A 17392-nucleotide genomic window follows, 5' to 3' on the forward strand; every position below is an offset into this window, starting at 1 on the left:
TCTTTGGTCCACTTCAGTTACATAACTTAAGCTTTTTCTGGCTCCTTTTTTGTGAGACAAGAAAGGATTACAGCATGTTTTCTGAAATTCTTCATATCTTAGCAGCAGAAGCTTTTCATGATGGTAACAGACTGAGGTTTCAGGATCATTGGTTACTGCATTTGAAACTTCAGTTCTCAGAATCAAAAGTTCTTTCTCTTCTTCTGTAAAGTGGTCCCAGCTATGTAATCCAATGGTTTTTGAGTAGATAGTAATATGGCAGTCCCTATTTAAAAGACAACTAAATGAGCAGCTGCCATGATTGACTCTTTCTGTGTCTACTTTTCTCTTTCTCTGGAAAGGTTCAATTTTGGTCTCTCTAAAGGGAATCCCCTTCCCATCAGTTTCTGTTTGTTTCATTTCCTGTATCGGAGTTTTATCCCATTGCCTCAGTTTAGTTCACTTTTTTGGTATAGTTTTTAAACAATGTGTAAATTATGTATGCGGGACAACAGTAATCGAACATCAATTTCATTATTTTTTTTTCTCCACTATGAAACAGAGTACCCTGCTGATTTTTTTTGTGGTAGTAATTTATACCTTTTTTAAAGACCCCCCCCCCCCCCCAAAAAAAAAAATGGGATCCCTAATGTCAATTGAACCTAGTGTTTATTATTCTATTCGAAAAATGTGCGTTTTTGTCGTAACTCAAAACATGAGGCAGATAAAGTAATTTGGTATGGATTTTTGAATTCAGGATTAAGTACCTTAGGGGTCCAAATTTTGTGGTGATTCCTAAATAAACACCTGTGATACTTCAAATAGACTGGATAAAGAAGCCGTGATTAGTAAATTATTTAATAAATTGAAAAATCAATATTTAATCAACTAATTGTCAGACAGTCGAGATATTTGGCAGAAATGGTTGTTTTGACATCCTCTCTTAACTAAAAAAAATTCGTAGAAATCTGAGATGGGTGGTTGACAACCCTTGCTGAACTGACATGGACTGACCCCACTAAGAAAATGGCAAGTATAGAAGTTCTGTATTTCTGTCATTTGTGTTTTAAAAATCCCAAGAAGATTGTGTGTGGGAAAATGCTTCCCAAAGAGTGTTTTCAGCTGTAGGAAGAGTCCTGGGGTATGAATGGAAAGAGAAGGGTGGGCTCCATTCATAAGGCCCATTATGGGGTTTTCCAACCAGCTAGCAAGTTGCTTGTAATCAGGAATTGCACCTGATGATGTGCTGTTAAAAGATGGCTAGTTCATTCAGTCGCTCAATACTTGGGGAGGGGGTCAGATGGAGCCTGAGAGATACTGCATTTTGTGATCTGTAAGTTCTGTTGTTTTGCATGTGTGTGAGACACTAGGCCTGGACAGGCAAGACAGTTTTGCTTACTTTCATGCTAGTGAATAAAGCTAGCTGAGGCTATTTAAACCAAAGCACTGGACTGGGGTGACATTTTTGGCTAATTGCACGTAAAGTGCAGCCATCTACCCCAGGAGATAGATAAATATACTTTAAACAACAACAGACCTCCTAAAGCCTTAAACCAGCTTTGGGACAGTGGCACAACACATTATCGCTATATATGTTCTCCATGTCTGCTGCAGAGACTGATGTGAATGCTTTGGTATTCTCAGTAAAGCACTGCACAATATGTAAGCAAAATATGAAAAAAAAAAAAACATACAGTACATTTTCAGTTATTGATAATGAAAACTTGCAAGAGCTTGTTCATTTTCTACTGACCTTCAGGTGTCATGTAGTCTACAAATGAAGAATATGTGTACAAAATGTTGCAAAATTTGGTTAGTTGATTGAGCAACCTTTTGTGAGTCGTGTTATAGAGGAAAAAGAAGCAATAGAGCTTTTTTTTTTCTCTAAGAACTTGCACTGAGAAATGTTGGTTATACCATTTTACAGTGGGTAAAAAAGAAAAATATAATTTATTAGCTGCAGAATCTTGGGTATACAAACACTTAGCTACATGTGTAAATGTAATAGTAGATGCAGAGAAGCCACCTAGAATATACTTTATGTTTCCTTATCATTGGGTGAAATGTAGCATTTAGAAATTCTTAATACCATGTCCTCCCTACTCTCCTCGTCTGGTGGTGGACGGAGATCTCTTTCCTATTACACCTCATGGTAATTCTGTAAATAATATACCGTACATTTGAGAATTATTCCCTTACAAATAGGATGGCGTCTGCAGATGCGTTCAAATGGAGAAATAACCCTTAGAACCAGAGCTGGGGAGAATGAGTGCAGAAAATGTCTTATTTGGAAGATTTTGAATAGACTTAATGGAGGGTAATTTAATTGTCAGCGAGTTGTTTTTTTTACCGCTTTGTCATTTTAACGCTGTTTTTTTATCATTTTCGAGCAGGTTAACTTTACTCGCAATTCAATTCCATTATTAACGCTACGTTTTTTTCAAGAAACGGTCCTCTCGCGCTCCAGTAGAAGGTCTATTTAAAGTATAGGGTGTGCGAGAGGCAGCCGCGTTAAAAACTATTCAATAGTTTTTTAACGCGGCGGGTAAAACAGGATAATATGCCGTTTTATCTTGCACCTCCTTGGGGTGTGTTAAAAATAAAAAACCTCTGAAAAGTATTTTAAATCATGTAATAATGTTGAAAAAAATGTAACTTGATTTTGTGAGAAATTATTGAAATAAAAAAAACATTAAAAAAAATTTTAAAAATAAAATCACTAATTAATTATATTTATGTATGTTTTTGGTAAAAATATGAATGTAGTAATGTGTTTTGACAAGGCATAGACGATTCTATGGTAAAAAATAGTTCAATAAAAAAAATATGCTAAAGAAAGTACTGTAATGTAGATATTATCAATGTGTATCAATATGTAATGCAATCTAATGTATGGAAATTTATGCAAAACCTTTTTTTTGTGTCATACATGACAGCGTTAAAACACCCCTTCACTCCCCTAAAATCTTGCAAACACAATTTTTAACGCGCGGGTACAGCATTCCCTTTTTCAATTGTAATGCATGAGTTTTCCCGCTGCGCTAACTCAAAACGGTTGCCATCAAAACCCCGCAGGAATTTATTTTTTTACGCGGCGGTGCAAAAAAAAAAACTTTATAACAATTGAATACCCCCAATGTGTAGAAGAACTTTTGTTTGAGGAATTCAAGTGACAACCATTGACCATGTTTGCTAACATCAATTGGAAACTTGAGATCTGCTTGGATCCAGCTTTTAAACCAAGCTGTGGATGTTTCTGGCTTTTTTTAATTGCATTTACTATGATTTCCAGCTTTTTCAATACACTTTACATGGGCTTTTTCAAAACACTTTAAATAGTCTCTGGATTTATGCACTTGTAATGGATTAATTAACAGATGTGGCTCTGATGATAAACATAATTAAAAAGAAAAACAAATAAAATATCTCAGATTTGCATATTCTGTATCCCTATAAACATAAATCACAGAATAAAAATAGGGGTATCACTTTAGATTAACACTAATTTTGTGTGTAAATAACAAAGGACAGGATTAAGGTTTAGTGTAATTTTCCCATTTACAATTCTTGCATGCTTGTGCCTTTGGTTGTTTTACAAGCACACACAACTTTAAAATTAGACTGCAAAGTATTTGTATTTCGTATTAAAAATATTAATTACAAAATGATATCTTCTAATTTTATATTCTAAAGTTTGCAGGTGGCAATGAATTTTGGATTCTGTAATACTTTATCGATGTATACAAAAAATATAAAAACTAACTCGGGATCCTGAGGTGTAAATGTTATCAGATCTCTTACAATCCAAAGTGTTAATTGAGATTTCCATTAAAATATATATATATATATTTATTTTTTACTTGTTTACAGACACACAACAAATCTGTTAAAACAACAGAAATCGGCATCAGTGCAGCAGTGACAGCCTAACTCCATCCTCAGACTGTGGGCCTGACAACACAAAGACACACTTCTACCCAGCTCTGACCCAGGGACTATAATCTGAGAAAGGCCGCGTTGTGATGTCGTTTATGTTTTTTTGAAGGCAGCGTGCAGCCAATCTACATTCTCCTTGCTTTGCCCGGCAGCCAATGACCGCGCACGTTATTGTTTGGCGTCCCGCTTCTCCGTCGAGCATAGGGTGGCCGTTACAAACACACAACCTGTTTCCGTTTCTATCTCTGAACAATTGTTCTCTTTTCGGCTGGTCGGGGATCGGCAGCTGGGGCTCCTAGGCAATAAGCAGCAGATCGGAGCTGTGTTGGCTGTATGTGCGCACCATGTCGGAGTTTGTGAAAAACCCGACGGCCCTCTCCAAAGAACAGCTGAAGAGCGAGCTGGTGGCGAACAATGTGAGTCTACCGGCCGGGGAGCAGCCCAAAAACGTGTACGTGAAGCTTTACCGGGAACACCTGACCCCCCGCAACCGCGCCACCCCGGAATTTTCCAGCGACGAGGAAAGGTCCGAGAGGAAGTCAACGCCGATGCGGGCCCGAGGCCGACCACCAGGACGGGTGAGAGGGGGGACGGGCTGATCAGTATAGAGGGACATGTATATTACTATGTGTAATGGAGCAGGGAGCCTGTGCGTGTCCTTCTACAGCGACGCTGCGCGGTGAAGAATGAATGGAATATTTTGTGGTATACTGTTGTCCCATACATATATATTCTTATCATCCGCTCCTGACGGGCAGAGCTCCGGGGTATCTTCGTATAGACAAATGTATGAGATGTACAATAAATGTCACGGAATACTTGCTGTGACGAGCTAACATTGCGGTTCTCCTTACTGCTGGCTGGGTTCTTTCATCACATCAAGTGCTGGCGAGCACTTAAATCACAATACAATTGCGATTATATAATGAGGAAACCAAATCCTCTAATACGTGGTGTCAAGTAACGGGTTCAGAAAGGGAACAAGTGAGGTGGTTAATATTACGTTTGCTTGTAGCCAATCCATGTATAAGCCCCAGGGCTGTGACTGCCCGTCTCTTACTATCTGGTTCTTCCGCTCAGCAGAGCGCCACCTGGAGGATAGATCACAACCGTTCCCGCCTTTTTTCTTTAAAACGATTGATTTGTTAATGGTGAACTGCAAGTTTAGTTTGTTTTGGAGACAAAGTATCTGTCACCACAATATTCTGTAATGTTTGTTTACTATTTGTTCTGGATACTTTTTACATTTCAGTATAGTAAATAGCTGGAGAAACATCGTGGTCAGATGCAGGTAGCAAGTATCCCCTATTAAAAGAGAAAAATCCAACAACATAAAAAACTTGCATCTGGCACATATATTTGCAGTTCATTTCTATGAATGTACATTGATGCACTGCTGCCCTATCCAGATGGTTCCTAGATTTGGCTCCCTGAGACTACATAATTACTTCTTATGTGCATATAGTTTGAATTGCAGCTCCTTTATTTTATATTTTACTGCATTTTCTGTTTCAACATATCTGACGCACGTGAAGCTTGTGTATCTCCGTGAGAGCCCGTTTTATAGTTGGTGCGATGCAGTTAACAAGCATTTACATGTGTTATGTTTGAGCAAAATTAATGTTTTGTGACAAATGGTTTAAAAATGTGGTTCAAGTGCGCTTCTAATTCTCATTACAATCGCTAGTGTGTATGTAGCCTTGAGATAATTTAGTTCAGGCCTGTCCAACCTGCGGCCCTCCAGATGTTGTGAAACTACAAGCCCCAGCATGCTTTGCCAGTAGACAACCTGTTGATAGCTGGAAGGGCATGCTGGGACTTGTAGTTTCACAACATCTGGAGGGCCGCAGGTTGGACAGGCCTGATTTAGTTAATTGTGTGAAGCATCGGAGGGTGAGGGCATTTATAAAAACTAGTACACAAATAAGTGGTAAAAAAGAAGGTCCTGGAAACGATAATGGTCAGACGTGTTATGGGTTAGTTAATGCAACTAACCCGGACTTTGCCAGTCACTTTTCCTATATGGTACCACATGACACAACACGATTAACCACTTTTGCACCACCTAGTTGTAAAAATACAATTTATGTAGCTGTGCAAATATCCTTGTGGGTGTTTAATTAAAAAGTGGCTTTATAGATAAAAAAAAAATACTGATCATCCTAATCTGCATCATGTTTAATCTGACTGGAAATATAAAGACTGTCATAACTGCAGACTGTTATTTGTTATATATATAATTTTTTTTCTAACTAATAAATACAGGAAGAGGAATTGCATGACTCTAAATATGACTATACCCTGAATGAGTACATTGGCCTAGAATTGCAATTGGTACGATAACATGCTTGGACATGGCCGAAGGCATTTTCAAATCTTATTCACTATTAACTAAACTTAATACCCAGTCAATATCGCCACAAGACAGAGGTGGGCAACAGGCAGCCCCTTGAGCCTGTGTCTTCACCCTATCCCCCAGGTAGCAATGCCCAATCTTATCAGAATGGGGGACAGCTGACTTTTGCATCAGTGACATTCTCTGCAAAGTGCAGGGAGGTCAAGTGGCATTCCTGGAGGAGGGAGTGCACTGTGCTGTTACTCTGTGCAGTCCTCCAGACATTTCACATAGACCCTCACTGCCATAAGATGTCTGTCCTTTCTGTGAACATTTGCATTATAAGTGTATCTAGAGTCTTGGCATATTTGGCATACTTGCATTAACCACTTTGCTATAAATATGTCTTGTAGCATTTGATTACCAGGTAAAGTAAGTCCTCCAGGTCATTGTATATCTAGACCAGTGGTTTCCAAATCCAGTTCTCACGGACCCTTAGCTGTTTTCCATATCTTCTTGCTGGAGCATAGGTGTATTCATTTCTGACTAACACATTGTAAAAGATCCACAGGTTGTACTATTTCAGTTGTGATACTGTGAAACCCGGAAAATATGCACTGTTAGGGGTCCCCTAGGACTGGATTGGGATATACTGATCTAGAGGTATGGAAATACCAACCACATGTAATATACCATAAAGATATTTCTGACTTTCAGATATCTGTGAAACCAAAAAGTAAACTATTTGAAAAAGCAGAAGTATCTTAGAAAGTTAACCACTTGTATGCTTTTTCTGGTTTACCTCAGAAACTAATGTCATTGCATAGACTAATGTTCTCTTCTGCTTTGTGTTTAATCTTTCATATGAAAGGTGTCTGTTTTTTTTCAATGAAAGTTAACTTTGTGGTGCAGAGCACTGCCACCAGTTACATCATTGTCCTGCTCCTTTATTATCTGAGGCAGAAATAAAGAAAATGACTTACACAGCTAGGGTTTACAAATGCCCCCTTGTATGAGTGCTAGGTCTGTAAATTGAGTTACCGTATTTCCCCATGTATAAGGCGCTCCCATGTATAAGACGCACCTTACTTTTGGCCCCGAAATTTGGAAAAAAAATATTACGGTAGCTGTCAAAAAAGGCAGGGAGAGTGTAATGGCCGGCTGCTCTGATAGTGATCAGAGCAGCCGGGCAGCGCACACTCCCTGCAATCGCTTCCACTGTGCCTCTGTCCCCCTCCTCCTGGATCCCCGCTGACACTCTCTGCCTGTCCTTGCCTGCTGGATCCCCGCTGACACGCTGCCTGTCCCCGCCTGCTGGATCGCGCTGACACTCTGCCTTCTGCATCCCTGCTGCCTGTACCCGCCTGCTGGATCGCGCTGACACTCTGCCTTCTGCATCCCCGCTGCCTGTCCCCGCCTGCTGGATCGCGCTGACACTCTGCCTTCTGCATCCCTGCTGCCTGTACCCGCCTGCTGGATCGCGCTGACACGCTGCCTTCTGCATCCCCGCTGCCTGTCCCCGCCTGCTGGATAGCGCTGACACGCTGCCTGTCCCCCTCCTACTGGATCACCCCCCCTCCGCTGCCCCTGTATAAGACGCACCCAGGTTTTGGACCCAAAATTTTTGGGAAAAAGGTGCGTCTTATACATGGGGAAATACGGTATATAAAATGAGTATTTTTATTTGTTTAGAAAATCATATTTGAAATCCTATTTAAATGCCACACAATAGAACAACATGTGAAGTTGTCCATTTATACGATAAAGTCAATTTCAGCTATTCTTGAATATCACTTGCTAAAGAAGATAAAATCCAACATATTTGCAAGCTAATATATGTGCTCCCAGAGAGAGGTTTATTTGACTTTACCTAGTTCTTATGGTGTTGAAAGTTTCTCTGATCAGTTATTTCACCTCGCCAAAATGATATCGACAAGTAAAATAGTAAAAACCAATGGAAAAACACTTGCAAAGTAGGGTTTTTTGGACATATGAAAACCTGATCAAAACCACATGAAAAATTACTCCCAAGATTTATTTCTTTACAGAGTTAACATGCTGCATTTTTCATTAACACATTTTTTTTTTTATATATATATATACGCTGCCAGCTGCTGACAGTGGTCTTTAGTATATACCTCATTCTATGACTACCTTGCAGTCTTATTTGTATATTTAGATGAATTTAAAGGACATTTCAGTTTTGGGTGGAATATCCTAGCTAAAACCCGGTTCCTAAAGGTCACCTTGTGTTGGTTAGGTTATCTGGTATGTCCCCCCAACATCTTGTGAGTGGTTTTCCTGAACTCCTTCTGTTTCTTCCAACCTGCTCTGTTTTCATACAGGCAGTGTGTCCTTCACCGACTCCACAGTTAACATCAATTTTCATACCTTGATGATACAGACTCTGCTGAAGTTTCAGTTTAATGTATTTTTGGATTGATAGCATTTACTATTTTTTTTTTTTTAAATGATTCTTTTGATTAATGGTTATTGCTGATGGACAAAAAGAAGCAGACAAGGCTTCAGTTAGATACTGCTGTGGCTTCTGTATTTGAGTTCTCTGATTTTAATTGAATGTAATCTCATTGGTTCATCTCCATGGTTTTCCACATTGGCATGAAGATTGGATAAATGTGGGAAGAGATTGAGGCAAGGGACTGATATAGTGGCCATCGGATGTGTGAATAAGACAATGGTCTGTGATGTGTTTGAGTTATGTATGCTGCAGCTATTCTGGAAGCAATGCACAATGTGGGCCTGATGCAGTTATTCTGTGCATAGCCTGTTTATGGTGGCTATATGACATACAGCATGTTTTGATAGGCAGAGGCTTTATATACTGCCCAGGAAATTGAGGTGGCCATCCTTTGCACTGGCTATATATAGTTTGCTTAGTGAGCACATGGTAATGGCTGTGTTGTGGAGGATAATATCGGAGGCATTTATCCTGGACACAGGATGTCCTTGGATCATTGTAGCAGACCCATGTCTGCAAAATAAGACAAACTGTTTCCTGTACATGCCAATTCCTTTTTAATATTGGCACACTTACCGGTAGATCCTGATTTATTGCTATACCACATGTTAAATGTATATATGTGCTTTGCATGCTCTGCTACCTATATCAATGCTTGTCATACCTTGACTTCATAATTGGGGTTTCTGTTCAGGAGTGCATCTCTTGATGCTGTAATAGAACAGCATTATAGAACAATGGGTCTGAAGTGAAGATGATAGAGACAAGTTCAGAATTTTGTTTTGGCCATTGTTATAGAGCTAGTTAGTTGCGCCCAAGCTAATGGGCACAGGTTTCAGCCCGTTCTGAATATACCCTTTTCACCCCAAGTAGCTGTGTAGTGATATTTGTTTACTGTGTTGTGCTGTCTTGTTTACTCTCTGGACCTTATTTGGCACACTATAAATAAAGGTTGATAATAATAGAGACTGGTTTTGTTATGTGTAGAGAATACATGCTTGTACATCATTTGTGGAAGTAAAAATTTGATGCATGTTAGTCATATGGGTTGAAAAATCTGTTATTGCCGTATATAAATGCTGTGATTAAATATGGGCAATGTTTTTTGCTAATGTGCATAACACCACTGTTAAATACTTTTTAGTACGCTGTTCATACTTTTGTAAAGTTAAAAAAAACAAAAAAACTTTTGGGGGTAAATGTATCAAGCGTAAGAGTTTCCTGCGGGTTTAAAAAGTGGAGATGTTGCCTATAGCAACAAATCAGATTTTAGCTGGCATTTTGTAGAATGTACTAAATGATACCTAGAATCTGGTTGCTATAGGCAACATCTTCACTTTTCAAACCTGCAGGAAACTCAGCTTGATGCATTTACCCCATGGAGTTATTTTGAAGGGAGGTTCCAGGTTTTTGTTTTGTGTTTTTAGCATGCCTAAAGCTACTACTAACATTTGCAAATGAAATAAACTTTATTTCAATTTAACTGTGCAGCCACTAGTGGTTGCTTTATAATGAACTGCTGTTTTGTCTTGATTAATTTTGGGAGTACTAAAATGCTATGGTCTTTTCATTTGTTACTAATGTACTGGTCATATTAAACAACAACAGTGTGACACCTTTTTATTGTGTGCTTTACTTCTAGATGTTTTTCCACACTATCTGTAGTGTTTGTAATGTCTACGCTTTGTTAAAGATCAGCTATGAAACTTTGAAATGTTCTTCAATAGATTTACTGACTGACATAAGGCGGCTTTACTTCAGTTACTACTTTTAATTGAGATATTGTCCGTTTAATAGAATGGAAAACAAATGTGGAAACCAGGAAATGTAAATATTGTCGCAATCGTGTGAATCCTGCATTTCATGTAAATTTTATTTTGTATAAAATGATATACTCTGCATTTATTGTTTTTAAGAAAGCAACAAAGAAGACTGATAAGCCGAGCGAAGAGGAGAAAATTGAGCAAGATGTAACTGAGCTCAGTAATGATGCACTGAAGGAGGAGCTACTGAAATATGGAGTAAAACCTGGTCCTATTTTAGGTATGGTTTGTAAATGTGAATATTTTCAGAACTTATGAGAGACCTATTTGGTTTTCATTTTTATGTTCCTAGTACCTTCACTTCACAATCTGTCTTTCAGGCAGTACAAGGAAAGTTTATGAGCAAAGGCTTTTAAAATTGAAGGAGCAACAGCAGCTCACATCTATGGTTCCTTCTGTAGTAGACTCTTCAATTGCAGACAATAACAAGCAAAACGGAAATTCAGATTCCAGGCAGTACAGTGACAATGAAGGTATGCACTTTCCGTAATTACAAAAAAATAATTCAACCGGCTTTAAATTAGTATCGGCCTGGAGAAGTGAATAATACCAGCTCAGGCAGATGTAATCTGCCAATTCATTCCTTATAAAAATAAATACATTTTGGTTCTCTGCAAGTGGAGTTGACACAAGTGTTTCGTAACTTTGTTTTATTATTGTGACTACATTTACACTTCACCGAAAAACTCTGACCTCTACGTTTGAGTGCTGTTATTTCCACAATAATAGCTCAGTATCATGTCTATCTCGGCTCTAGACACTGAGAATAAATGGTTAGTTGAGGTGTGGTGAATCAGGTTTGCATAATATATCATTTCATTAATTTCTCTAATACTTTATACCATACTATTAGGAAAATAGACTCCAATATTAAGGTTCTCTATCTACCAAAATGGTCATTTTTAATATTCTATTTTAAGAGCCTAAGATAGAACTGACATTTGAGACAAGAGAGCCAATAAGGAGCAAGCTAAAGCCTCAAGTAACATCTCGGTCCAGAAGGCCAGAGCAAAATGAGGTATGTGTGCAAACCACTTTACACTTTGAATCTGTTTGAAAAAGTTTTTCTACTATTTGGAACTATAATTCAACATTCATGTATAGCAAATTTAAAGTTGTGATGCTTTAGCATAGATTTACATACTTTTTTTTTTTATTTATTTTTTATTTCCTGTGGGTACAACAGCTTTACTGATAGATTAGTTGAGTTCTGGGCATTGTGGGTTTGTTTGGTAGAGAAGTTAGGAGTGTTGGCCCCACTGGTGCAAGGACTGATTTGAACTATTACAGATTTTCTGTAAAGAACTTTGTAATATGCTTTGTATATCTAAAGGATGATAATATTGCTTCAAAATAACCATTGTTACATTGTCAGGAAATGATGGCATTTAAAAATGAGAAATCATGGCAACCCTTTTAATTTGCAAGTAATAAGGTTTTGTGCAGTCTACAGTTTCAGCTGCACATATAAGCCATCAAGAGCAGTGCTCAATGGTTGAAATGGTTGCTGCAAATCATTCACTGAGTGCCAGCAAGTATATCATTGCAAAGCAGTAATTGTGCTTATTGTCCAATAATAAAACAATTGTGTCCAGAGAATTTTTAATATTTCAGAGCAAAGCCATACATTTTAGAGCTGCAAACTTTTCTTCCTTAGTGTTTGTTCCTATATTTCTCAAGCTTTGTCTAAAAATAAACTGCAGATATAGTGGGTCCATTCTGGTTCAGGACTATGGCCACCAATTTTTACCGTATACATAGTGTGCCACTGGTTCTGAAACATGATTTATAAATACTTACAGGTTATTTTTAGTATTAGCCATCTTTTCTTTTTTACATTTAGATAGCTGAAGATACTGAAGTCATGTCAGAATTAAATGTCAAACGGCATGGCAGGTTGCTTCCAAAGGATTTTATTTCGGAGATGGAGGACTTATCCATCAATCTACTTGTAAAATTTTTGCATGTTACTACTCTTGATTTCCACACTTAAAATGGTATTTGGTCTTTACACAAGCATTTGTTATGTTTAGGTTGCTCACTCATGGAGAAACTCTTTTCACTCTGTTTCTGAATCAAGCACTTTTTGGTATTCTGTGCCATTCACTCTGTATATAAGAGCAGTTTGTGTTGGTGGGTAACTTACTTTAGGATAATAGCTCACTTATTATATATTTAACACTTGGTTAGGACATTTCTGGAGATGCGGTTTCGGAGCCTCCGAGGATGTTGGAACCTGAGAAAGGTGGGCGACTACAGGCTGTTTCTAAAGAGTCAACAAGAGTAGTACGAAGAACACCAAGGAAAAAGGTGATGGCAGAATTATTGTATTTACCCTCCCATTGAAGGCAATGACGTATTATATTTCTCAATATTAACTTTTTTCGTTTTCTCTTTTCTCACCTTTTTCTACAAATAGGTGGTAACTGCTGGATCCCTAACTTTTGATGATGCAGATATCTCAGAGATTGCCTCTGTAACTGAAACTGTATTGCCTTCAAGCAACCAGACTCTAGTAAATATATTTTTACTTTTTTTTTATATAATAGATTAATAAATTAGTAAAAAGAAATAAACCATTTAGAATATCTTTAACTAGTATTGTACTATACATTTTCTTTTAGGAATAATCCCTCAAACACCTTTAATCACCTTTTCTTTTATCCACTCCCTTCCCCCTTGATTTTGTATAGGCTAATACAGCATATTCTCATTTTGAGTCTCATCAGCTGGATAACCAGGTTACTGAAAGTTTCAAGCATACAAACACTTTGCGGGCAGTCAGCGACTTCACAGAGTTGTCAAGAAGAACCCCAAAGAAACAGCTGATCAGTGAAAAGGTAAATACCATAAATTAAAGTTGTTCACATTGAAATATTGAACAGACCAAAAGTAAATGAGTTTCTCATTTTTATGTATGGAACAGCAAAGGGTTATTTGAATTACTAAAGAAAAAGTTTGCTTAAACCTCAAGCTACATTTGTAAAACTTTATCGTTAAACAATAAACTTGTTGCTTTTCATAATTGTTTTAGTTGCAATTGCAGGTTAACATTTATGTTGGTGCCTCTATTTGCTTTTGTTGTGCTATTGCAGTATTTGAACTTACTACAGCATACGGATACAGGTTCTCCTCTTAAAAAGGTCATTGATATTGATATTATTGGTCATACAAATTCCAGTGATCTTCTGAACACGGCTCTGCTAGAGGTGATCACGCAATATTTTTACCTTTTTTTATTTTTAATACTTTCATGACCTTGTTAGGATATGTAATCAAAATGATATTCTTCGCTTTGAAGGATACTGGTGACATCACTGGAGATCATATGGAGACGCCAAAAAAGACAAGACAATTGAAAATAACAAAGTTTGTAACCCCCCTTAAAATTCAGGGAAGATATCTCATTTAGTGCACTTGGTGATAACTATTTTATTTTTTTGCTTCCATCACATTTCCACTTGGGCTTCCTGGTGATTCTAAGTTCGCAAAATCTGTAAGTGTATGGTTAATTAAAATGAGTTTTTCTATTTTTAGATAGTAGAAAAAACATTTGAAGAAAAAAGAGAAAACAAAGATATTCTGAAGGAAATGTTTCCATATGAAGTTTTAACTCCTACAGGAATAAGGTGTGACTTTTTTTTGTTTGCTTGCGTGTAGATATATAATTTTTATTTTAAAGACATCATTTAAATCTGTATGGAAGACAAATTAGAATTCTTGCAAATCAGATATTTTAGAAGTCCATACGGGAAAGGATGCTGCAAAAGTAATGCATTCACAGTACAAGCAAACTAATGTAAATAGAAAAAACTTCCTAGTGGTTATTGTTTTTCTTTGTCTTCCTTCTGAGTTTATGTTTTTCTGTTCTAGAAAACAAACCTTTCTTTTAAACATACATTTAGATGACCTACTGCAGGACATATTCTGCATCACTGTGCAATTTGTTGCATTTGTCTAATATACAGTTGTGCAATGCTTTCTGACTGAAACTATAGTTGACTTATTGCTTTAATCATTGTCAAACAGTGCCAGTTGCCGCAGACCAATAAAGGGAGCTGCTGGTCGACCCTTCAGTCTCAAAGATTTCGAAATGGAGGAACGCTATACTACAAAGTATATCTCAAAGTACCAACCAGTAATTGATGAGAAGGCTACAAAAATGAAAACTGGACGATCCATGCCTATGTGGTTAAAGATTCTTTTCTTTGTTGTTGTGGCTGTGTTGTCATTTTTGGTTTATCAAGCTATTGAAACAAATGAAGAGAATCCCTTTTCTAAATTGCTCCAGTTCAATAAAGATGAAAACTGATTTTCAGGCATTTACCGTTCAAATATATTTTTAACAGTCCTAGGATTACAAAAACTGCCATTTTTCTCAAATTCTGCAAATTATGTGACTGCACTTCACAAACACTTCTGTAGATGAATAAAGATGGTACATACGGACATCTGCAATTTGTTGTTTACTGTGGACAGCTAGAAGAGGACTGTGCCATAACAAGTAATATTATTTTTATTAGATCTCTGAAGCATTTTGTAGTATTTCTTATATTTTTAACAGGAACGCTTTAGTTTATTTTGATAGAATGCTTAATTTGGAAGGGGAAATTGTAACTTATGTAAATCCTTTTTCATCAATTTACTTAAACAGAAAATAAGTGATATCATCATGCTATTTAGACAGCTTTGTGTGAGATGGTAGAAATTGGCTAATGTATTTTAAAATGGTAATGGGGAAATATATTTTGATATCTGTATGTAGTGTAGCTTAGTACAATAATGCATATGAAATACCTGTTATTTGTTTTGGGGTGTCTTTGTGCGTCCAATGTTTCATATCTGATATTCCTGCAACAGGGAATTTATGCTGATTGAAAGCTTAACCCATATCACTGGTGATCATAAACCCATGTGACATCAACTATTTTTGAAAATACCATGTAGAATAAAAAAAAATGTAAATGATAAATCCTTAATTATTTTTTACAAATGTACACCGACTTGCGAGCAACGTTGGTTGACACGTTGCATCTCAAACAATTGTTGTGGCAAATGTCCCAGGGGGTACTTTAGTGTTTTCTCCAATACTTAGAAACCAAGTTCCTTCTCTTGTTGCAGGAATATTCTAGTGGGTAATGAAAAGGTTGCCTGAAGAGTAACTGAATATTATAGCTAACTTTTTTCTGAGTGGAGCAGAGATGTATTTTACTCAATGCCACTCCTTCAAAGCAGACTGCTGTCCAGTATGCATGGAAGAGAAAAATATTACAGCTGTTTTCCTATTAGACCATGCAATTCCTACCATTACTCACAAATATAATTTTACAAAAATGCAATAGGACACCCAATTTATTTAAACCCCACCTTATAATCTAACTTCAGGTAATAATATGAAATTCATTACTGAAGCTCTATATTTTATTATGAGCGATATTTAGTAAACATTCTGTAGTTTATTTTAGTAACATTTTCTCACAATCATGGAATACTGTTTTTGTTTTGTCTTCTTTTTTTGGGGGGGGATAACTAAGAAAAGTAACCGTGGAAATGTTTTATAAACTAAGGAGCATTTTCATTCATGACATACAAACTACATCTGGCTGTTATACAGAGACTGTAACGCTTAATACTAATGTGTGCATGCATATGTCAAATGGTTGATATTAAAAATTCGAGGAGCCACTATATAAAGCAAAATGTGTAGGACCAGTATATAAGACCTTTTGGAATCTTTTATCTCATTCTCATGCTGTGCTACAGTTTGAATTTTTATTTGGTCATCTCACTAAAACTTGCAGAAAAGAAATAGAAAAACGAGAGACCTGATACTTCAGGTTACAACACCAAAAATAATGAAAAGTTATAATTTGTTACTCACATACATGGTATGAAAATAGGTACAGAGCTTAAATTACGGTCACCTTGTTATATTTTTAAAACCTTGTACATTGCATGACGTAGGGGGACTACTACAAAACACAGCAGGGAACATAGATTGTGGATAACCTGGTACACACCTTTTATATAGCAATACCTACAATCTGCTGTTTTGTGGCAGTTGCAGCTTTTTATGTAGTGCAACTGGAGGACATATTTATAGGCTGCAGATTTACTGCAAGAGCGCTCACCTCCCTTGATTGGCAGTGTGTAATATGTTTAAATGCCCGCTCCATGCATGGATAGCTGATTTTGAATCCCTGAGTTGACCACAATAGGAAAAAAGCATATTTTAAAGGCAATCGAATATAGAAACATTTTCAATATACTATGTTACTTTAGCTTCAAGACATTGATACAATAAAAGGATTATAATACCTAAAAGAAATGGTTTAATATAAACTAAAGGTGCAAAAGTTTGAGGAACTTCTATTCATGCAATATAATTCAGATACGCAATTCTAGACATAGACACACAATCTACCCCCTGGGGTTTTGACCGTGAAGGGAATGGGGGAAAAATCATCTTTTTTGCTGTTCAACTGCAGTGTTTTATTAAAACTTGTTTGTCAAATGCCATTTATGCGTTGCATATGCAATAAACTATGCAAATGCTCGTGTAGATGTTCCCCTGAGATCATAAAAAATTTTATTTAAATAATTTTGCTTCCTCTATTCAAACATTCAGGAATATATGTCTACCAGAATATTGTAAGACACTTGCGTGGAGTTCATAAAAGTCCAAAATACTTGGCAATTTATATGGCCACCGAAATATAAACTTTCACATTTGTGCACAAACTGTTTTGATAAACTCCTAATACATTCCTTGGGCTATAGTTAACACCTTGCAATGTTTGACCCTGAAATTTGAATGGCTTCAATTGACCTGCTAAGTCT

The 17392-nt window shown here is 37.0% G+C and overlaps 1 protein-coding gene across 3 annotated transcripts; it reads left to right on the top strand.

Annotated features, from left to right (window-relative positions):
- Positions 1 to 4070: 4070 nt before the first annotated feature.
- On the top strand, positions 4071 to 15001 carry TMPO (thymopoietin). 3 transcript variants are annotated; one of them, XM_075209336.1, is made up of 12 exons: positions 4071 to 4493; positions 10646 to 10772; positions 10873 to 11025; positions 11473 to 11574; positions 12400 to 12503; positions 12743 to 12862; positions 12972 to 13067; positions 13246 to 13392; positions 13648 to 13761; positions 13854 to 13944; positions 14088 to 14181; positions 14582 to 15001. In XM_075209336.1, exons 1-12 carry the CDS (start codon positions 4260 to 4262, stop codon positions 14862 to 14864), a joined length of 1665 nt encoding a protein of 554 aa, XP_075065437.1. In that variant the 5' UTR covers positions 4071 to 4259; the 3' UTR covers positions 14865 to 15001. The 3 variants fall into 3 exon arrangements, with proteins under 3 accessions (XP_075065437.1, XP_075065438.1, XP_075065436.1); XM_075209337.1 differs by lacking the exon at positions 12400 to 12503 and having other exon boundaries at positions 4074 to 4493; positions 11473 to 11570; XM_075209335.1 differs by lacking the exons at positions 12400 to 12503; positions 13648 to 13761; positions 13854 to 13944 and having other exon boundaries at positions 4078 to 4493; positions 11473 to 11570; positions 14090 to 14181.
- The last annotated feature ends 2391 nt before the right edge of the window (positions 15002 to 17392 follow it).

This window comes from Mixophyes fleayi, chromosome 4 (genome assembly GCF_038048845.1).
Source record: "Mixophyes fleayi isolate aMixFle1 chromosome 4, aMixFle1.hap1, whole genome shotgun sequence".
Taxonomy (NCBI): domain Eukaryota; kingdom Metazoa; phylum Chordata; class Amphibia; order Anura; family Limnodynastidae; genus Mixophyes; species Mixophyes fleayi.